Raw genomic sequence first — 20,550 nt, forward strand, 5'->3', positions numbered from 1 at the left:
GGTAGAGATGTCCTGTCACTTCCCATGGAGACACTTTAGAGCCCGTGAGCAAGTCCCCGAGCCGTCTCTGTGGTGCAGACCCAGGCCCTCCCTCCCAGGCTGTGTCGCCCTGGAAACAGCCCCCATCACCTGGGCCCCTGGCAGGCAGCAGTGGGCAGCAGGAAGTGAGCCTGGGATACTTTAAGTCACCAAAAGTCCGGAGTATTGTGCAGCACGGTCCAGCCGGTCCTGACCCGGGGTGCAGGATATCTGAAAAATTATTAAATCGGAAGAGAAAAAAAAAACCATGGGAAGGTTGTTCAGGACATTAATTCAACTGTTGGCCTTAGGGCCCTCCCCACCCCTTTTCCTGATGGGAAGCCCCCAGGGACAGGATGCCACCCGAGAGACTGGAGCATCCCGGCACCCAGCTGCCAATGGGACCTAACGGGTCTGGTGAGCACTGTGGGACATGCAGGGGCACGTGGCCAAGTGAAGCTGTGTGGTCGGGACTCACGGTGCCAATCCCGTTCTGTGCTGTCCCTGAGTGTCCCTAGCCAGTGTCCTGCTCCACACAGCTCCCGGGCTCCTGAAAGCCAGGCGGAAGGGGTCGCCATGGAGCCCAGGGAGTAGCGTTTGATTTCCAGACAATGAGGTGGCTTCGAAGCAGCAGCGGGGCTCTGGCCATGCAAGGGACCGCTAGGGGCTCTTCTGGCCTCACAAAGAGCCCTCGTGGGGGCCCATCAGGTGGCCCGGCCCTGCAGGGCATGGTCGCCAGGGCTGGATGGCGGTAGTCCTGGACTCTCAGGTGACCCCTAGACGGGCCGCCAGTTTCTTTTTGGTCTGGAAGCCTAGGTCTTTTTGCAAGTTCGGTAACCACGTGAGCAGGGAAAAGGCGCCCAGACACAGGGTTTGAGACTCCGCCGGTTGTGTGCGCGCCCGTGGGGGCGAGTGGCCACGTGCGCGCGCGGGTACCTCTGCCCGTTGGAGGGGGGGGGCCTTTGTTCGCACCGCGCCAATTGGTGTCCGTGCCACGCCCCACCCCGCGGACTCCGGGAGCCAGAGGGGCGCGCGCGCGCCGGCCCGCGAGGTTGGGGAGGCCTGGCCACGCCGCGCTGCGGTGACCGGCAGTGACCCCGCCCGGGGCGCCCTCGGCAGGGGTCAACGACCGCCGCGCCGCCCGGCCCATCACCCTATCGCTTAGCAACGCCCACTCGTGCGCAGCCATTGGGCCGGCGCGCACGCCCCCGGCCCCCGATTGGCCGCGGCGACGAGAGGGTCCCGCCCACCCCCACCCCCATTCCCCCCCGGCCCGGTTCCGCGCGGCCAGATCCGGGGCCCGTCCGTCCTTCCGTCCTCTCGGGGGTCCGGCCGGCCCCGAACGTGCCCCCACGATGACCCCACAGTGGCCCAAGCACATCCCCGCCCAACTTCACCCGCGCGGCGCGCACACGTGGCCCCCGCGGCCCGAGGACGGGGGGCGGCCCCGGGAGGGGGCGGGGGCCTGCCGCGGGCTCAATCCCCTGCGCTTGCGCGTGCGCCGCCGGCGGTTCCGCGCCACGGGCCCGGGGGGCGGGGCACGGAAGCCGGGGGCGGGGGTGATGCGGAGCCCCCCATGGCGCCCCCCGGGCGCCGGGTCCCCCAGCCCTGCGCGCCCCCGCGCCAGGTCCCGGCGGCTCGGCGGCGCGCCGCATCACCCCACTGGCGGCGGCGCGCCGGGTCCCGGGGCGCAGCCCCGACGCTCATTGGCCTGGGCGGCGCAGCCAAGCTGTCAGCCCATGTGGCGTGTCCGCGCGGGGACGGCCGCGGTTAAATAGAGTCGGCGCCGGCCTAGAGGGAGCCAGAGAGACGGCAGCGGCCCGGCTTCCCCTCCGCCGCCGCGCTCCATCCTCGCGCCCCGCCGCCCGCTCCGCCCGCCACCCGCGCCCAGACCAGGTAGGAGCGGCACGGCCGGGCTCGGGGCCCGGGGGACTCCCGAGGGGAGAGGTCGGCCGGCCAGGTCGCGGGCTCCGAGTCCGAGTCCCCGGCCTGGGTGATCGGGGCGCCGGCTTCGGGCGCCCGGAGGGCCGGCGCGCCGCGCCCCGGGCCCGGCGGGGCAGGTGGGCGATGGCGAGGGGCGCACGCCCGGGCGCCGCGAACAGCCATTTTGGCTGCGGGCTGGGCCACGCGGGCTTGGCCGCCGACCCGTTCCGCCCGCGGCATCCCCCGCGCCCGGTGCCGGAGGGACGCGGCCCAGCGCGATCCAGGATTCCGGGAGCACGGCGGGGGTGGGGGGGGGCACCAGTCCTCCATCACGTGGGCGCCGCGCGGAACCCCGAAGTTCTGGAGGGCGGGCTGGCGGTGGCGGCGGGGCGAGGTCGGCGCCGCGGGGTCTCCAGCCCCTGCCCGGGCCGCGCCGGACTCGGCGTGAATAGCAAGTAGGGAGAACAGCGGGCGCGCTCAGGAGGAAGCTGCCGCCCGGGCGCTGGAGCCTCCGGGCCGCCAAAGGGCTCTTTATTCAGCGCCGGGGGTGGGGGCTCCCTCCCGGCCGGGACTCGGGGCCGCCGCGCCGCCCAAGGAAGACGCTGCTTTCGGCTCACGCGCCCTTGCTCAGAGGGACCCGGAGACCCGGGAGGGCGGCGGGCTGCCGTGTCTGCCGCTCATTAGTGCCACGAGGCCTTCGGGCCTTGGCGGAAGTTGCCAGAGTAACCCTGGCCTTGCACCCTTCTTCAGGGGCTGTCCAGGGGCCCCGTTCCTGGACCCCTAAGCCCAGGGTGGCCTGGGCTTTCTCTGCAGGGGGGGCCTCGGGGACCTTAGTCCGGATGGCCAGGCAGGCTGTGTGCAGTTAGGCCAGCAGTGTCCCTTTGCCTCCTCACCTGCACAGGTGTGCGGGCCTGGGCAGCACTTGCAGGCCAGAACCAGGAACGATTCTGCCTGCTGGAGGGGCTAGACTGGCTGGGTGGGTCCAACTCTGGGCAGGGGCCGTCTTTTCCCCAGAGCCCTTCGAGGTTTAGGTGCAGTTTGAGGGCTGCCCTGAGTGACAGTCGGCCCCTGCCCCCAGCATGGAGAGCGGCCTGGGATGCACTGGAGTGCAGGGCCCACTGGTTAGAGTGGGTCGGCGTTCCCCCACTGCCATATTTCCTTTCCTCAAATCTCGGTACCCTTTCTTTTTTGTTTGCTTAATTCACCGGGTTAGCTCTTAACAGATCGAGTGCCCAGCGGTCTTGTCTTAGGAGGAGTTCGGCCCTTCTGGGATGGCCTTGCCTGCTGCCCTCTGTGAGGCCCTCTCCCAGGAGCACCCCAGCGGCAGGTTGCAGAGGTCGCAGGGACTGTTGGGGTCCAGATATGAGGCAGCAGGGCCATGGCGGGGGGGGGGGGGGTCACCCCAGGCCAGGGCCCCAGAAGTGCCAGGCCAGTGCCAAAGGCCAGAGGGTCCAGTCCTCCCAGTGAAAAGTAAGGGCTGGCTGGACCAGTGTGGACTCCCCCATACACCTGAGGCGTCTGTCCTGGCCAGCCCAGGGCGCAGGAGCTGGCCTCCTGGATCCTGGTCTCACCGCTCACAAACCCGTAGGTGGTGCTGTGGGGTTAGAAAGCCAGGGGAGAGGCTGCAGCCTGGTGGTCTGGCAGCCGGATATGACCAGCGCCAGGCCCCCCACATTACTCCCCCTGCACAGAGCAGCCATGGAGGACGTTGTGATTGCTGGCATGTCCGGGAAGCTGCCCGAGTCGGAGAACATGGAGGAGTTCTGGGCCAACCTCATCGGCGGCGTGGACATGGTGACAGACGATGACAGGAGGTGGAAGGCAGGTGAGTGGGTGGTCCTGAGGCTCCCCTCCCACGTGGATGCCCCTCTCCTGTGCTTGCTGTGGGTGCAGCCTCCCGGCTGCCCGGAGCAGACCAGCTCCAGCCTGAGTCCCAGTCCTAACTGCGGAGCCTTGCTGCCCGGAGGGGCCTCGGAGCCGGGGACTGGGAGGCTGAGGGCCAACCCGGGCGTGCGTCCGCCCATGTCATAGTCAAGCCAGGTGATCTGCTGGGGGAGCAGAGCCGGGGTGAGGCCAGGCGGGGAAGGTGCTTCTGGCCCCGCCACCCACTACTCTGCCCCTGCCGGCCCACGAGTCCCGGGCCGTCAGATAAGACACCAGCTCTCTGGGGAAGCTGGTCTGACTCCCTCCCGCCCAGTAGGATTTTTTTGCAGAGCGGCTCTACCTGATCTACGGGATGTGAGTCAGCACGGAAGAGTCTGGCCCGATCTCAGCAGCCAGGCAACGGCAGGCCAGGCAGAGAGGGTCTCCAGCTAGGACAGCGGTGGGTTGGGGGAGGCACCGTCCCCACTGTGCCCTGCTCTGAGGCCCGCCCAGTGGGTCCCCTTCTCAGAGCACGGCTGGGGTCTTAGTCGGCCACGTGGTGCCAGTGGCACCCCAGGCCCAGCAGCACTAGGCCCTGCTTCTGGGGCTGCTGCCTGGTCCCCCTGGAGAGCTTGCGGCCTCCCCATCACAGCAGGGACTTTGCTGTCGGTCACTCGGGGCCCACAGCCCTCCACCTGCCTCTGTCTGCAGGACTCTACGGCCTGCCCAAGCGTACCGGCAAGCTAAAGGACCTGTCCAAGTTCGATGCCTCCTTCTTCGGGGTCCACCCAAAGCAGGCTCACACGATGGACCCCCAGCTGCGCTTGCTACTGGAGGTCACCTACGAGGCCATCCTGGATGGAGGTGGGTCCTCGGGAGGCCGCTGGCCAACTGTGGCCACCTCAGGGCCGGGGCCGGTCTCTGCAGTCCCCGCTCCCCCAGAAGACATGACAGCGTTACCCTTTCTCGCTTCTAAAAGCAACCCGTGCTCAGTGTAGAAGTGTCACAAAGCGCAGAAATCCAGGCAGACGCAGAAGCCACCGTGGCTCCTCCTGGGCCCTGGTCCAGGCCAATGGTCTTGGGAGGCGTAGGCCTGTTAGCAGGTCGGGGGTTTCACAACTGCACACCAAGGTGTCCCTGACATGCCCAGGTGGCCCAGTTTCCTCCCTCCCCAACGTACAGCTGATCTCGGGGCCCCGGTGGAGTGCCAGGCAGGGCAGGAGGCGGGATGCTGCCCCCAGGACTCCCACTCTCCACTCCTCTCTCTGGGCCGTGTCTGGCCTTGGACGGGTACCTCAAGGCAGCTGTCCTTTGTCACGGGGAGCACACCTGTCCCTGCCGCCCCAGGGACGTGGAGAGGAGGCCAGCCATGTGGGTGTGGTGCCTCGGCAGGTGGGGGTGGGGGCCAGTCCTGGCCCTTCGGCTCTTTCACCCTGCAGAAGGTGCCGGCCAGGCCCGGGGCCCGACCTGCACACAGCACCTTGAGGCGCAGGACGGGCAGAGGCTTCCCACTGCCCGGGCCCCACCCAGAGACCTTGGACGCCATTCCCCAGGGGCTGGCCAGGGTCCCTCCCTCCTTTCCCAGCCTGGACACTTAGCCTTTGTCTTCCTCTGTCTCCTTATCTCAGCCCGTCCTAGAGTAGGCTGCCCTTGGTGCTTGGGTGCTCATTGGTCATCGGGGCTTGCCAGACCCTGCTGGTGACACCAGGGGCCAGGGGAGTATCCTGGGGACAATGCTGCCTTCTGTCCTTACCTCCAGCTGTCTCTGGCCTCTGCCTAACCCCAGAGCCTGGAGCCCCATCTGTCCCTTGGGCCCCTGGTTCCTCGTGACCCACTTATCTGTCCTCAGCCCTACCTGGGCCGGCTGTCCTGCTCAGGCCCCTCCAGAGTTAGGCTGAGATGAGGTCCCCCCACACCCAAGCCAGAGAGGCCAAGAGGTGAGGCCTCGCCCCTGGAGTGGGTGCGGGCTGGGTGCTCTCTAGCAGGCCTGGCTGCCAGGCTTTACCATTGTCTCCTGCAGGCATCAACCCGGCTACCCTGCGGGGGACACACACAGGCGTCTGGGTGGGCGTGAGTGGCTCGGAGGCCTCAGAGGCTCTGAGCCGAGACCCTGAGACTCTCCTGGGCTACAGCATGGTGGGCTGCCAGCGGGCTATGATGGCCAACCGCCTCTCCTTCTTCTTTGATTTTAAAGGTGGGTCCCCACCCGGCCCCTCCCGGCCTCTGGCTCCCCCAAGGAAGGGGGAACTGGGGCGAGTGGGGGGGGGCGCCCTGTTAGCGCCTCTCGCTTGCAGGGCCCAGCATCGCTCTGGACACAGCCTGCTCCTCCAGCCTGCTGGCCCTTCATAACGCCTACCAGGCCATCCGCAGGGGCGAGTGCCCCGCAGCCATCGTGGGCGGCCTCAACATCCTGCTCAAGCCTAACACCTCCGTGCAGTTCATGAAGCTCGGCATGCTGAGCCCCGACGGAACCTGCAAGGCCTTCGACGAGTCCGGTGAGCTGCGGGCGGGGGGTGGGGGGGCCGCCGGACGGTGCTCGCACCCCGGCTCCCATCTGACGCCAGCTCGCCCAGCTCCGCCCCGAGCTCCCGGCCTCGGGGGCCTGGCGCCAGCACAGGTGTCCTCTGCCCTCAGGGAACGGCTACTGCCGTGCGGAGGCCGTGGTGGCCGTCCTGCTGACCAAGAAGTCCCTGGCCCGGCGTGTGTATGCCACCATCCTCAACACCGGCACCAACACGGACGGCTGCAAGGAGCAAGGTGGGTGCGGCTGGGGGCCCGAGGGGCCAGGCCAGCCCACTGCAGGCGGTCGGCGGCTGGGGACTGAGGCCCGGCTCCTCCCGCAGGTGTGACCTTCCCCTCCGGGGAGGCGCAAGAACAGCTCATCCGCTCGCTGTACGAGCCGGCTGGGTTGAGCCCAGAGTCCCTCGAGTATATCGAAGCCCACGGCACAGGGACCAAGGTGAGAGCCACATCCACGCCTCGGTCCCAAGAGGCGCCCAGGTGGGGTCCACGCCTCGCTCCTAAGAGGCGCCCAGGTGGGGTCCTGACCTTCCCTTTTGTCCTCTGCAGGTGGGGGACCCCCAGGAGCTGAACGGCATCGCCCAAGTCCTGTGCCCCTCCCGCCAGGAGCCCCTGCTGATCGGGTCCACCAAGTCGAACATGGGGCACCCGGAGCCCGCTTCAGGGCTCGCGGCTCTGGCCAAGGTGGGTGGGCTGGTCTGGAGCCATCCCGCGTGCCAGGCAAGGCTGTGCTGTGGGGTGCCAGCCATCGAGGCCCGGACAGCAGGGCACGAGTATAGGACAGGTCTTTACCCTGGCTCCCTGTGGGTCAGACCCTCGGCTAGGGAAGGTGAAGTGGCTGGGACGGCCCCAGACAGGTGGCCCATCCTTCGCCCCCCCCCCCTCCTCCCCCCGCTGCTGCCGCCGCCGGTCCCACAGCCTCCTCACCAGCCAGTGGGGGCTGGGTGGTCTGTGGGGAGACCAAGCAGTGGTAGTTTCTGGGTACGGTGGGGGCTTCCTGACGCTCTCAGCTCCTTCGGGCTGACACGGGAATCTGTTTGTAGTTCCTGCAAGGATCGGGACTAGGGGTGAGGCCTGGGAGGGACCTCCGTGTCCAGGTCCCCTAGCCCATCAGCCTGGAGGGTCAGTGGGGCCCCAGGTGAAGGCACAAGGCCCAGAGAGGGGAAGGGGCGTGTGGTTAGGTCACCGGGTCCCTGTGCCACGGCAGGGTGAATGTGGGGGGCAGGGCCTGTAGTGTGGTCTCAGGAGGGGGAACCCCCGCCCCAGGTGGGGAGTGTGAGGTCAGCCGCCCCACCAACTCCAAGCCACCCACAGGTGCTGCTGTCCCTGGAGCATGGGCTCTGGGCCCCCAACCTGCACTTCCGGAGCCCGAACACCGAGATCCCCGCGCTCCGGGATGGACGGCTGCAGGTGGTGCAGCAGCCCCTGCCCGTCCGCGGAGGCAACGTGTCTATCAACTCGTTCGGCTTCGGCGGCTCCAACGTGCACGTCATTCTCCAGCCCAATCTGCGGCTGCCCTTGGCACCCACCCGGCACGCCTCTCTGCCCCGTCTGCTGCGGGCCAGCGGACGCACCCCGGAGGCCGTGCACTGCCTGCTGGAGCAAGGCCACCGGCACAGCCAGGACCTGGCCTTCGTGAGCATGCTCAATGACATCGCGGCCATCCCCCCCACCGCCATGCCCTTCCGGGGCTACACCGTGCTGGGTGGCAAGGGCGGCAGCCAGGAGGTACAGCAGGTGGCCGCTGGCAAGCGTCCACTCTGGTTCATCTGCTCGGGTGAGGACCCTGCTCCCCAGGCCCTCCCCGGCGGGTGCGCGGGTGGTCAGGGCTGCGCGGCCCCCACCCCTGACGCCTCTCGCTGGAACAGGGATGGGCACACAGTGGTGCGGGATGGGATTGAGCCTCATGCGCCTGGGCAGCTTCCGGGACTCCATCCTGCGCTCCGACGAGGCCGTGAAGCCCTTGGGACTGCAGGTGTCTGAGCTGCTGCTGAGCACAGACGAGGCCACCTTTGATGACATCGTCCACGCCTTCGTGAGCCTCACCGCCATCCAGGTGCACCTGCGGGGCCTGGGGGCCGGTGGGCAGGACGAGAAACCGTGGGGAGGGGAGCGGGCACCGGGCTTGACAAGGCTGCTGTGACTGTGCACGTGGCCAGCCTGGTGTCCCCAGGACTGGCATGATGTGTTGTGTTCCACCCCCCCCCACCCCCACCCCACCCCCAGATCGCCCTCATAGACCTGCTGAACTCCATGGGTCTGCGGCCCGACGGAATCATCGGGCACTCCCTGGGTGAGGTGGCCTGCGGCTACGCAGATGGCTGCCTTTCTCAGGAGGAGGCCATCCTCGCCGCCTACTGGAGGGGCCAGTGCATCAAGGAGACCAACATCCCACCAGGGACTATGGCGGCCGTCGGTGGGTGTCCCCGCACGGTCCCCCATCCCGTGTGGCCCACAGCCTTAAGGGTGTCCAGGGAGGTCTGTCTTCCTAGCACTCCTGGTACTCACGCTGGGCAGAGGCGGGGTCCTGGGGGGGCCGCACTGGCCGCTGTCCTCAGAGCAGAGTGACAGACCCCAGCACCCTTTCAGGACCCGCCGTAGTGGCCTCCCACGCCCCCTGGCCTTGACATCTAGCACGTTTACTGAGGCGCGTTTGTAAATGCTGGTGCCGTTTCCACGCGCCTGAGCTGAAACCAGGTGGGGACAGCTCTCCCCTCATATACACACACACACACACACACACACACACACACACACACACGAAGCCCCAGGGTTGTCGGGATGGTTGGTCCTGGCTCTCCTCCGCCGGCATCTATTCCTGGAGGCTTCAGGGGAAGGGGCGGACGTGATCATGCCTCGGGCAGGCTGGGAGGGACACCTCAGAGAGCCACCGCCCTAAAGAGCTGGCAGGAGAGGTGTTAGGAGCCCAGACCTAACTCCCAGGCCCGCTCCTGGCCTGTGGGGCACCAGGGAGGACACCTTCCTCTGAGATCAAACACAGCAGGAGTGAGAGCGGCCCATAAAGGCACCGCTCCGCGGCTGTCATTACCATACCCCTGTCATTAGGGCCCGCCCTGGGCAGTGTCTTGCTCTCGGGCAGGGCCCCCTGGCTCCCCGCAGCTGCCCCCTGAGGCCGTCCCTGCCCACAGGCTTGTCCTGGGAGGAGTGTAAGCAGCGCTGCCCCCCTGGTGTCGTGCCCGCCTGCCACAACTCTGAGGACACGGTGACCATCTCGGGACCGCAGGTGGGGCCTAGGAGGCGAGGCTTGTCCCCAAGTCCCTGCTCCGTCCCTCAGGCGCCCTGGGGGGACGGCCCAGACCCACTCGTCCAGCCCCCGACATCTCCGTCCCTAGGCTGAGGTGGCTGCATTCGTGGCGGAGCTGAAGCAGGAGGGTGTGTTTGCCAAGGAGGTGCGGACGGGCGGCATGGCCTTCCACTCCTACTTCATGGACTCCATCGCCCCCACATTGCTTCAGGCCCTCAAGAAGGTGGGCTGGCCACCCTTGGGCTCCCCGGAGGCGGGGCCTCCCGGAGGCAGGGCAGCAGAGGCCTGACCCACGTCCTGTGCACAGGTGATCCGGGAGCCGCGGCCCCGCTCGGCACGCTGGCTCAGTACCTCCATCCCCGAGGCCCAGTGGCAGGGCAGCCTGGCCCGCACGTTCTCGGCGGAGTATAACGTCAACAATCTGGTGAGCCCCGTGCTGTTCCAGGAGGCGCTGTGGCACGTGCCCGGGGACGCCGTGGTGTTGGAGATCGCCCCCCATGCCCTGCTGCAGGTGCGCACTGGTGGGAAGCGGGGTGAGGGCAGCAGTCTTGGCGCGTTGGGGCCAGCGGCCAAGAGAAGCCGATGGTCTGGGCCCCGGGGGCAGGGGGACCCAGTCAGGAAGGCCAAGCCCGTCTGCCGGGCCCGGGGGTCAGCGGGGGACCGAGTCAGGAAGGCCAAGCCCGTCTGCTCTCCCAGGCCGTCCTCAAGAGAGGCCTGAAGTCCAGCTGTACCATCATCCCTCTGATGAAGAAGGACCAAAGAGACAACCTGGAGTTCTTCCTCAGCAACGTGGGCAAGTTGCACCTGCTGGGGTGAGTCGCCTGCCCCTGCTGGGGGACCGGGGGTCTGGGCGGGGCTGCGTCCATTCCAGGCTTGTCCCCGATAACGAGGTGTGTTAACCAGGCCGCAGAGTGAGGTCTTCCCCGGGAAGTGGGCTGGCAGGTGCCGAGCCCTCGCCCTACCCTGGCCTTGCCCCGGCTCTTCTGGGAGACGGTTGGCCGTGGGTAGGACAAGGTAGCCCCAAGCAAGGCCGCCTGGCCTGGGCGAGCCCCTCAAACCTTTCCCCCACCCACAGCTTCGATGTCAACCCCAATGGCCTGCTTCCACCCGTGGAGTTCCCGGTGCCCCGGGGCACTCCTCTCATCTCCCCTCACATCAAGTGGGACCACAGTCAGACCTGGGACGTCCCCACCGCCAAGGACTTCCCCAGCGGCTCCAGTGGCTCCTCTGCCTCCACCGTCTGCAACATCAGTGAGTCGGGGCTGAGGGGGGGCCGGGGCGGGGGGGGGGGGGGCGAGGGCGCTCCCTCCTGGGCACCGGCACTAAGGCCCGGCCCGTGCAGGCATCAGCCCTGAATCCCCTGACCACTACCTGGTGGACCACTGCATCGACGGCCGCGTCCTCTTCCCCGCCACCGGCTACCTGTGCCTGGTCTGGAAGACTCTGGCGCGGACCTGGGGTCAAAACATGGAACAAGTACCCGTGGTGTTTGAGGACGTGACACTGCACCAGGCTACTGTCCTACCCAAGACCGGTGAGACGGGCTGGCCGCCGGGGCCGGGGTGGGAGGGCTGGCCGCTGACCCCCGCCGCTGATCTCCCGCCTTGCCGTCCCTAGGGACCGTGCCCCTGGAAGTGCGGCTCCTACAGGCTTCCCGTACCTTCGAGGTGTCTGAGAACGGCAACCTGATAGTGAGCGGTGAGCAGATGGTGCCTGGCCCGGCTGCAGGGTCTCCACTGGGCTTGGCCTCCGAGGGGACCCTTGGCTGCCAGCTCCACTCCACCCGCAAACAGGCTCTCCTGTCCCCCACCTGTAGGGAAGGTTTACCAGTGGGAGGACCCTGACACCAAGCTGTTCGACAGCCGGGACGGCCTGGACACCACGGACCCCACAGCTACGTTCCACCTGAGCCAGAGGGACGTGTACAAAGAGTTGAGGCTGCGTGGCTATGACTACGGCCCTCACTTTCAAGGCATCCTCGAGGCCAACCTCGAAGGTAGGGTGCCAGATCCCCCCTCGACACTCCAGGAATGGGCCCCAGGGCCACCTCCCTTAGGGCCGGACCAAGCCTGACCTGCCACCCGGCCTCCAGGTGCCCAAGCGGCTGTTCTGGGTGTGAGGGGCCACCAAGGGCGCCTGGGTCAAGGCATGCGGGGGAGAGGGTGCCGTGAGCCTGAGGCCTGCCCAGCCAAACTGACGGCCCCTCTCCACAGGCAACGCGGGCCGGCTGCTGTGGAAGAACAACTGGGTGACGTTCCTGGACGCCATGCTGCAGACATCCATCCTGGGCCTGGCCCAGTGCGGCCTGCGTCTGCCCACCCGCATCACCTCTGTCCGCATCGACCCCGCCACCCACCAGCGCAGGGTGTACTCGTTGCAGGGCGAGGCCCCAGGTAGCCCCGCGCCCCAGTGCCCGCACCCCTGTGTCCCTGCACTGGGCACTGCCCGTGCTCACTCAGCCTTTCTCTGCAGCGGTCGACGTGGTGGTGAACAGTTGTCTGAACAGCACGGTGGCCGGTGGCGCCCTCATCTCGGGCCTCCACGCCTCGATGGCCCCACGGCGGCAGCAGGAGCAGTTTGCGCCCATCCTGGAGAAGTTCTGTTTCACGCCGCACACGGAGGAGGGGCTCCTGGCTGGAGACCCGGCCCTGCAGGAGGGGCTGCAGCTGTGCAGGGGTGAGGCCCAGCCCCCCCCCCCCCCCCCCCCCCACCGGGACCCCGCCGTTGCTTGCAACCTGCTGCTCCCCAGGGGCCTCGACTTGCCTCCTCGAGAGGCTCCCGGACTTCAGGGAGAGCACAGGGAGCCAGGATGGATTCGGGCCACCCCCACCCCAGCTGTGTCCCGGCCAGCCGCCTGGGTGTGATGCCCACGGTGGGGCCCGGCCCCACAGCCCACCCCCTGTGGAGCACTCACACCCATGCAGATGGCCGGGGGGGGGGGGGGGGGGGCGGTGGTTGGTGGGCTGGGTGCAGCTGGGGAGGTCAGGGTCCCGAGGCCATTCTCTGTGGGGCTCACACCTCTATGGGGAGCACGGCCCCCTTGAACCCCTCTGGAGGCTACTAGCTCCTAGCCCTAGAGGGCCGGACTGCCCAGGCAGTGGGCATTTGCTGTGGGGGCGGGGGGAGGGGGCTCGGGGAACACTGGCCCAGCTGAGACCCCTGTCCGGTGCCCGTCCCTCCCCAGGGCTGGCACGGGCGCTGCAGACCAAGGTGGCCCAGCAGGGGCTGAAGATGGAGGTGTCTGGGCTGGACGGGGCCCAGGCCCCCCAGGAGCCTCCAAAGCAAGGCCTGCCCCGGCTGCTGGCGGCCGCCTGCCAGCTGCAGCTCAACGGGGGCCTCCAGCTGGAGCTGGGCCAGCTGCTGGCCCAGCAGAGGCCCCTGCTGCAGGACGACCCCCTGCTCAGCGGCCTCCTCGCTTCCCCGGCGCTCAAAGCCTGCGTGGACACCGCCCTGGAGAACATGCCCAGCCTCAAGATGAAGGTCGTGGAGGTGGGTGCCCGTCCGGACAGCCCGGCACAACGTGTGCGGGCCCAGGCTGGGCAGACCAGACCAGTCCGCCAGCTCGCCCGGTCGGAGGCCGTGCTGCCCCGAGCGCCGAGCAGCGGGCTCGGAGAGGGGATTCCCTGGGCGCCGCAGACGGGGCTGACGCTAGCCGGCGGCCTCCTGGGCCGGGTCGGCGGGTGGGCCCTTCTGGCAGACGTCGCCGGCCTGCGTCGGGACCCCTGCCTGGTGGCGGCCGATCCAGGAAGCTGTCCCCACCTCCAGGTGCTGGCTGGCGATGGCCACCTGTATTCTCACATCCCGGCGCTGCTTAACACCCAGCCCATGCTGCAGCTGGAGTACACGGCCACCGACCGCCACCCTCAGGCCCTGGAGGCCGTGCAGGCCAAGCTGCAGCAGCGCGGCATAGCCCAGGGCCAGTGGGACCCTGCAGACCCCGCCCCTGGCAGCCTGGGCTCAGCTGATCTCCTCCTGTGTAACTGTGCGGTGGCCAGCCTCGGCGACCCGGCCACGGCCGTTGGCAACATGGGGGCCGCTCTCAAGGAGGGCGGCTTCCTGCTGCTGCACACTCTGCTCAGGGGACACCCCCTTGGAGAGACGGTCGCCTTCCTCACCTGCCCCGAGCCGCGGCGAGGCCAGCAGAGCCTCCTGAGCCAGGTGCAGGGGCGGGGCGGGGCCGGGAGGCCGGGGCGGGGGGGGGGGGGGGGGGGGGGGGGGGCCGGGGGGCGGGGCAGGCACTGACTGCTCCCCCCACGTGCAGGACGAGTGGGAGGGTCTGTTTGCCGGGGCGTCCCTGCACCTGGTGGCCCTGAAGAGGTCCTTCTGCGGCTCTGTGCTCTTCCTGTGCCGTCGGCCGGTCCTACAGGACAGCCCTGTCTTCCTGCCTGTGGAGGACCCCAGTTTCCAGTGGGTGAACTCCCTGAAGGTCAGTCTCGGCTGGGCACCCCCCCAGCACCATGTGCCCGGGCCTGGGGACCCTCCCGGAGGCCAACCCCTCTGTCATCCTGCAGAACGTTTTGGCCGACTCCTCCCAGCAGCCCGTGTGGCTAACAGCCACCAGCTGCCCCGACTCAGGCGTCGTGGGCTTGGTGAACTGTCTCCGCAGAGAGCCTGGCGGGCACCGGATTCGGTGAGGGACTCGACACGGCTGCACGCCTTCTGCCCTCTTTCACCCTCCTGGTGCCCCCCCCCAGCCTCCCCCCCCACGCAGCCTTGTCTCACCTGTGCGGCTGCCCACAGGTGCATCCTGGTGTCCAACCTCAGCAGCACGTCCCGCACCCCCAATTTGGACCCCGGCTCCTCGGAGCTGCAGAAGGTGCTACGGGGGGACCTCGTGATGAACGTCTACCGAGACGGGGCCTGGGGGGCCTTCCGCCATTTCCCCCTGGAGCGCGGTGAGTCTCCCCTCCCCCCCCCCCCCCCACCGGCTCCTTGCCTTGTAGCGGGGCGGGGGTGGGGGGCTGAGGAGGATGGGGGGCCGGAGACCCTGCCTGGGAAGCCCCCGTGGCAGCCCCGCCTCCTGTCACCCCCAGGCCTGCCAGAGGAGCAGACCGAGCACGCCTTCGTGAACGTCCTCACGCGGGGGGACCTCTCCTCCATCCGCTGGGTCTGCTCCCCTCTGCGTCACACCCAGCTCACCGGCCCCGGCGTCCAGCTCTGTGCCGTCCACTATGCCTCCCTCAACTTCAGAGACATCATGCTGGCCACGGGCAAGCTGTCCCCTGACGCCATCCCAGGTACGGGCCGGGTACCACGGCACAGCCGGGCCCAGATCTCCAGGTCAGCACCCGGGAGGAAGAGGGCTCCTTGCCCCGCCAGCGCTCAGCGACCTGAAGGCCACTCGGGCCTGAGCTTGTACCCTGGGCTCCCCTAGGGAGACGCACGGCTCACCCCCCACCGTCTGTCCCCAGGGAAGTGGGCCCTCCGCAGCTGTTTGCTGGGCATGGAGTTCTCTGGCCGAGACGCCAGCGGCAAGCGTGTCATGGGGCTGGTGCCCGCTGAAGGCCTGGCTACCTCCGTCCTGCTCTCTCAGGACTTCCTGTGGGAGGTGCCCTCCAGCTGGTGAGTCTGTGGGGCTGCGAGTCCAGGGCCCCACGGCCACGGCTGAGGCTGTCCTGAGCTGACCCCTTGCGCCGTGCCCGCAGGACCCTAGAGGAGGCGGCTTCGGTGCCTGTGGTCTACACCACCGCCTACTACTCGCTGGTGGTGCGGGGGCGCATGCAGCCCGGGGAGACGGTGCTCATCCACTCAGGCTCGGGCGGCGTGGGCCAGGCCGCCATCGCCATCGCCCTCAGCCTGGGCTGCCGCGTCTTCACTACCGTGGGTAGGTCCGCCGGCCCTCCAGGGAGCCCGGGGCTGCCCACCCCCCGCCCCACCCCCCGCCCCGCCCCAGCCCTGCAGCCTGGCTCACCGGGACACGCCTCTGCCCGCCAGGGTCAGCCGAGAAGCGGGCGTACCTCCAGGCCAGGTTCCCCCAGCTCGACGACACCAGCTTCGCCAACTCCCGGGACACGTCCTTTGAACAGCACGTGCTGCGGCACACAGCGGGGAAGGGTGAGTGGCTCGAGGGCCTCCGGGGGCGTCCTCGGCACGTCCCTCTGTGTTCTCTGCCCACACCCCTGCCTTCTCCTCTCCCCTTCCTCACCGGCCCAGGCAGCGACAGGGCCTGGCCCTGCGGACCTGGGCCAGGTGTGATAGTGAGGACCCCTCTTCCCCCCACCCCCAAGGTGTGGACCTGGTCCTGAATTCTCTGGCAGAAGAAAAGCTACAGGCCAGCGTGCGGTGCCTGGCCCAGCACGGCCGGTTCCTGGAAATCGGCAAATTCGACCTTTCGAACAACCACCTGCTGGGTGAGGCGAGCAATGGACAGGGCGGGCAGGTGGCAAGAGGCCAGCGGGGGGAGGGGGTGCGGGGTCCACAGGGTAGGCTGTGGGCCGTGAGCCCTCCCGTCCGTCCGCCCAGGCATGGCCGTCTTCCTGAAGAACGTGACCTTCCACGGGGTCCTGCTGGATTCGCTCATGGATGAAGGCGGGAACAGCTGGCAGGAGGTGGCTGCGCTGCTGAAGGCGGGCATCCGGGACGGTGTGGTGCAGCCCCTCAAGTGCACCGTGTTCCCCAAGGACCGGGTGGAGGACGCCTTCCGCTACATGGCCCAAGGGAAACACATCGGCAAAGTGGTCATCCAGGTGAGGAGGGGGCCCGGCTCCCCCCCCCCCCCCCGCTCCCCCCGCTCCAGCCCCAGGGGCAGCGCTCGAGCACGGCTGCTGCTCGGACTGCAGGTGCGCAGGGAGGAGCCGGAGGCGGTGCTGCGGGAGACGGGTCCCACCCTGATGGCCGCCGTGTCCAGGACCTACTGCCCGGCCCACAAGAGCTATGTCATCACCGGGGGCCTGGGCGGCTTCGGCCTGGAGCTGGCCCAGTGGCTTGTGCTGCGAGGGGCCCGGAAACTCGTGCTGACCTCTCGCTCTGGGATCCGCACAGGTGAGCAGGCCTGGGGCTGCAGGGGGCACCCGGTCAGCTCGGCCCTCGTGTGCTCTCCGGGTTAGGACCCCCGGTTGGCCCGACCCCACTGCCCTGTGTCCCACAGGCTACCAGGCCAAGCAGGTCCGTGAGTGGAGGCGCCAGGGCATACAGGTCCTGGTGTCCACCAGCAACGCCAGCTCGCTGGATGGGGCCCAGAGCCTCATCGATGAGGCCACGCAGCTGGGGCCCGTGGGAGGCGTCTTTAACCTGGCCGTGGTGAGTGTGATTCTGAAGGGGCCGGAGCCGGCCACCCAGGGAAGGTTCTCCCAGGCCGAGCCTCCAAAGCCGTGAGGTCGGGGCAGGTGCTGAGGGTCCCTCGTCCCCAGGTCCTGAGAGACGCCATGCTGGAGAACCAAACCCCTGAGCTCTTTCAGGACGTCAACAGGCCCAAGTACAGCGGCACCGTGAACCTGGACAGGTGAGGCGGACGAGCCCCCGTCCCGTCCCCATCCCCCGACACGGCCTTCCCACGGCCGCCCGGGGACCAGGCCACAGGCCTCCGTGGGGGCTTAGGGAAGCGGAAGCAGACGGGCAGGTGGGGACCCTTGGGCGCGTCGGCAGGTGGGCTGGGCCAGCCAGCAGGGTGTGACTCGAGCGCCCACAGGGTGACCCGAACTGCGTGCCCCGAGCTGGACTACTTTGTGGCCTTCTCCTCCGTGAGCTGCGGGCGCGGCAACGCCGGCCAGACCAACTATGGCTTCGCCAACTCCACCATGGAGCGCGTGTGTGAGAAGCGCCAGCACGACGGCCTCCCGGGTGAGCCCGTCCACTCCTCGCCCGGCAGCCCCCACCTGCCGCTGCCCCCCCTCGGGCCCACACTCACTCCGGCCCCCCCTGGCCCTGTCCCGTAGGCCTCGCCATTCAGTGGGGCGCCATCGGTGACGTGGGCATCATCCTGGAGTCCATGGGCTCCAACGATACGGTCATCGGCGGGACGCTGCCGCAGCGGATTGCCTCCTGCTTGGAGGTGCTGGACCTCTTCCTGAACCAGCCCCACCCCGTCCTGAGCAGCTTTGTGCTGGCCGAGAAGAAGGCCACTGCCCACAATGACAGCAGTGGCCGGCAGGACCCGATGGAGGCCGTGGCCCACATCCTGGGTGAGGGAGACGCCTTTCCACACTGGCAGACGCTCTGCTCCCCCGTGCCTCAGTTTCCCCGGCTTTAAGAGAGGCCCTGCCTTTTCGCCAAGGGAGGGACGGGCACCAGGGGTCCGCACAGAGCCGGGTGGGGGTTGCATGCCAACCGCAGTGACGCGGCCCTCGCTCCGGAGACCTGGCCCCTGAGGCGTCCGGCCCCGCTCCCCATCCCGAATTGCCAACCGAGCGCCTGTCCCCAGGCATCCGAGACTTGGCCACCGTCAACCTGGACAGCTCGCTGGCAGACCTGGGTCTGGACTCGCTCATGGGCGTGGAGGTGCGCCAGATGTTGGAGCGCGAGCATGACCTGGTGATGTCCATGCGGGACATCCGGCAGCTCACGCTCCGGAAGTTGCAGGAGCTTTCCTCGAAGGCTGGCACGGCTAATGGTGCGTGACCGCAGGGAGAGCAGCTGGAGGAAGGGGAAGGCCCCTGGGCCACCGTGGCCCGTGCTCCTCTTACGGGGTCTGGGGTGCACATGCCTTGAGTGGCACCAGGGCCCTTCAGTGCCATCGGCCCATGGGCAGGTCAGGTTTGTCCATCTGGCCCCTTCCTGAGAGCCCTCAGTGGGGCCTAGTGCCGCCCACCCCCCACCCCAGTCCCGTAGCCTGGGTCAGCTGTGGGGGGGCGGGGGGGGGTGTTTTCACATGCCAGGGGATCTGTGTGCCCCTGGCCCTCCTTGACATCCACCCCTCCTCGCAGAGCTGGCAGCCCCCACACCCAAGGAGGACACCCCTGCCGGCCAGCAGGCCCAGCTGAACCTCAGCACCCTGCTGGTGAACCCCGAGGGCCCGACCTTGACACGGCTCAACTCGGTGCAGAGCTCTGAACGCCCCTTGTTCCTGGTGCACCCCATCGAGGGCTCCATCACCGTGTTCCACAGCCTGGCGTCCAAGCTCAGCATCCCCACCTACGGCCTACAGTGCACTCGAGGTGCGACCCGGCCAGCCGGGCTGTCTCCAGCCCCTGATGACGCGGGATGGCGTGCCTGTCCCCGCCCCTGCTCCCCGGGGGAGGCCCCTCCTGCCCACGACTGAGCCTCCTTCTGCCCCCCAGCCGCGCCCCTGGACAGCATCCAGAGTCTGGCCGCCTACTACATCGAGTGCATCAGGCAGGTGCAGCCGGAGGGGCCCTACCGCATCGCCGGCTATTCCTACGGGGCCTGCGTGGCCTTCGAGATGTGCTCGCAGCTGCAGGCCGCGCAGCAGGGCCCCACCCCCGCGCACAACAGCCTCTTCTTGTTCGACGGTTCGCACACCTACGTGCTGGCCTACACACAGGTGAGGGTCCCGGTGGGGGCGGCGGACTCCCGACCCCACCCCCAGGGTCCCGGCCCGGCCAGCGGCTCCAGCAGCCCCTCTTTCCCCGCAGAGCTACCGCGCGAAGCTGACCCCTGGCTGTGAGGCCGAGGCCGAGGCTGAGGCCATGTGCTTTTTCCTGCAGCAGTTCACCGACATGGAACACAACAGGGTGGGTCCCAGGAGCCGGCGGAGGGCGGAGGGCGGAAGGGGGGGGGGAGGGGCGCGGCAGCCCGGAAGCCCACCCTCCCCCACAGCACAGTCTCCGGGCCCCGCCCCCGCCCCCGCCCCGGGCAGCAGGTGGCTCAGAGACCCTTCCCGCAGGTGCTGGAGGCGCTGCTGCCCCTCGAGGGCCTGGAGGAGCGCGTGGCGGCCACCGTGGACTTGATCACGCGCAGCCACGCGGGCCTGGACCCCCGCAAGCTGAGCTTCGCGGCGCGCTCCTTCTACCACAAGCTGCGTGCGGCCGAGCAGTACACCCCCCGGGCCACCTACCACGGCAACGTGACGCTGCTGCGCGCCAAGACGGGCAGCGTGTACGGCGAGGGCCTGGGCGCCGACTACAACCTGTCCCAGGTGTGCGACGGCAAGGTGTCTGTGCACGTGATCGAGGGGGACCACCGCACGCTGCTGGAGGGCAGCGGCCTGGAGACTATCCTCAGCATCATCCACAGCTCCCTGGCCGAGCCGCGAGTCAGCGTCCGGGAGGGCTAAGCGCCCCGGGGCCCAGGGAGGGTCCTGCGGGTGGGACCGCCCGGCCCAGACCCCTGCCCCATGGCTTGCCTCTCCTCCCCGCGCGACCGCGGGCCTGGGGCGGTGGGCGGATGGGGGGCTGCGCCGCCGACTCGGAGACCTGCCTCGGTCTGTGAAGAGTCGGCCTGGCCGCCGGCCGAGCAGAGCCTTGTGCGCCGCGCGGGGCCTGCCACACAGGCCTGATCCTCGGTTCTCCGTTTGATTCTCCTATTTATTGCGTCGCCCGGGAAACGCCAGGGCCTCGTCCACCCTGCGCAGGCCGGCGGCGCGGGAGCCCCAGCCCCGGGGCCCCCATGATGCAGGGGCCTGCGGAAGGGGGCAGCCCTGGGGACACCCGCCCTGTGTTCGTCTGTGTTCGTTTTTCAAAAACATGATTCAAATTGCTGCTGGAATTCTGGAATTTACTGTAACCGTCAGTGTAAAGAACCATGTCTGGATCCTGTTCGGTTTTTACACCAACCTGGTACAAGCTGCTGTCCCACAGAGGGCCCCCCCCCCCCAATTAAACCCACGTGAGCTTCAGCCTCCAGTCACCCTTTCTTCCCTCCTCTGACAGCTGCTGTGGGGCCAGTACCGTCCCCCCACGTCCCTGGGGTCCAGAGGGGATGCCCCCATGGTCCCCGTAGCCCCCTGCCCGCAGGACCGTGCGTATGCGTGCTCGGAGACAGGGACAGCATCAGGCTGCAGAAAGGCTGGACGCTGCCTGCAGGGCTGGGGCGGGCGGGGCTTCGCCAGAGAAACAGAAGAGTCT

The 20,550-nt window shown here is 68.6% G+C and overlaps 1 protein-coding gene across 2 annotated transcripts; it reads left to right on the forward strand.

The window, feature by feature from the left end:
• Positions 1-1,785: 1,785 nt before the first annotated feature.
• On the forward strand, positions 1,786-20,191 carry FASN (fatty acid synthase). Of its 2 annotated transcripts, none has more exons than XM_058703730.1 (42): positions 1,786-1,914; positions 3,633-3,766; positions 4,516-4,668; positions 5,825-5,998; positions 6,099-6,299; positions 6,439-6,561; positions 6,648-6,763; positions 6,874-7,008; positions 7,639-8,101; positions 8,193-8,380; positions 8,551-8,740; positions 9,474-9,568; positions 9,678-9,812; positions 9,897-10,100; positions 10,286-10,401; positions 10,665-10,840; positions 10,932-11,123; positions 11,207-11,287; positions 11,406-11,585; positions 11,803-11,982; positions 12,062-12,265; positions 12,774-13,078; positions 13,355-13,747; positions 13,851-14,015; positions 14,101-14,219; positions 14,330-14,484; positions 14,623-14,826; positions 15,001-15,151; positions 15,235-15,413; positions 15,524-15,643; positions 15,817-15,939; positions 16,052-16,275; positions 16,369-16,570; positions 16,677-16,828; positions 16,939-17,030; positions 17,217-17,368; positions 17,464-17,709; positions 17,949-18,137; positions 18,451-18,681; positions 18,805-19,028; positions 19,120-19,218; positions 19,371-20,191. In XM_058703730.1, the coding sequence occupies exons 2-42, from the start codon at positions 3,640-3,642 to the stop codon at positions 19,758-19,760; spliced, it is 7,548 nt and encodes a 2,515-aa protein (XP_058559713.1). In that variant the 5' UTR covers positions 1,786-1,914; positions 3,633-3,639; the 3' UTR covers positions 19,761-20,191. The 2 variants fall into 2 exon arrangements, with proteins under 2 accessions (XP_058559713.1, XP_058559714.1); XM_058703731.1 differs by having other exon boundaries at positions 1,802-1,914; positions 3,638-3,766.
• The last annotated feature ends 359 nt before the right edge of the window (positions 20,192-20,550 follow it).

The sequence above is a fragment of the Neofelis nebulosa genome, chromosome 16 (assembly GCF_028018385.1).
Source record: "Neofelis nebulosa isolate mNeoNeb1 chromosome 16, mNeoNeb1.pri, whole genome shotgun sequence".
Taxonomy (NCBI): domain Eukaryota; kingdom Metazoa; phylum Chordata; class Mammalia; order Carnivora; family Felidae; genus Neofelis; species Neofelis nebulosa.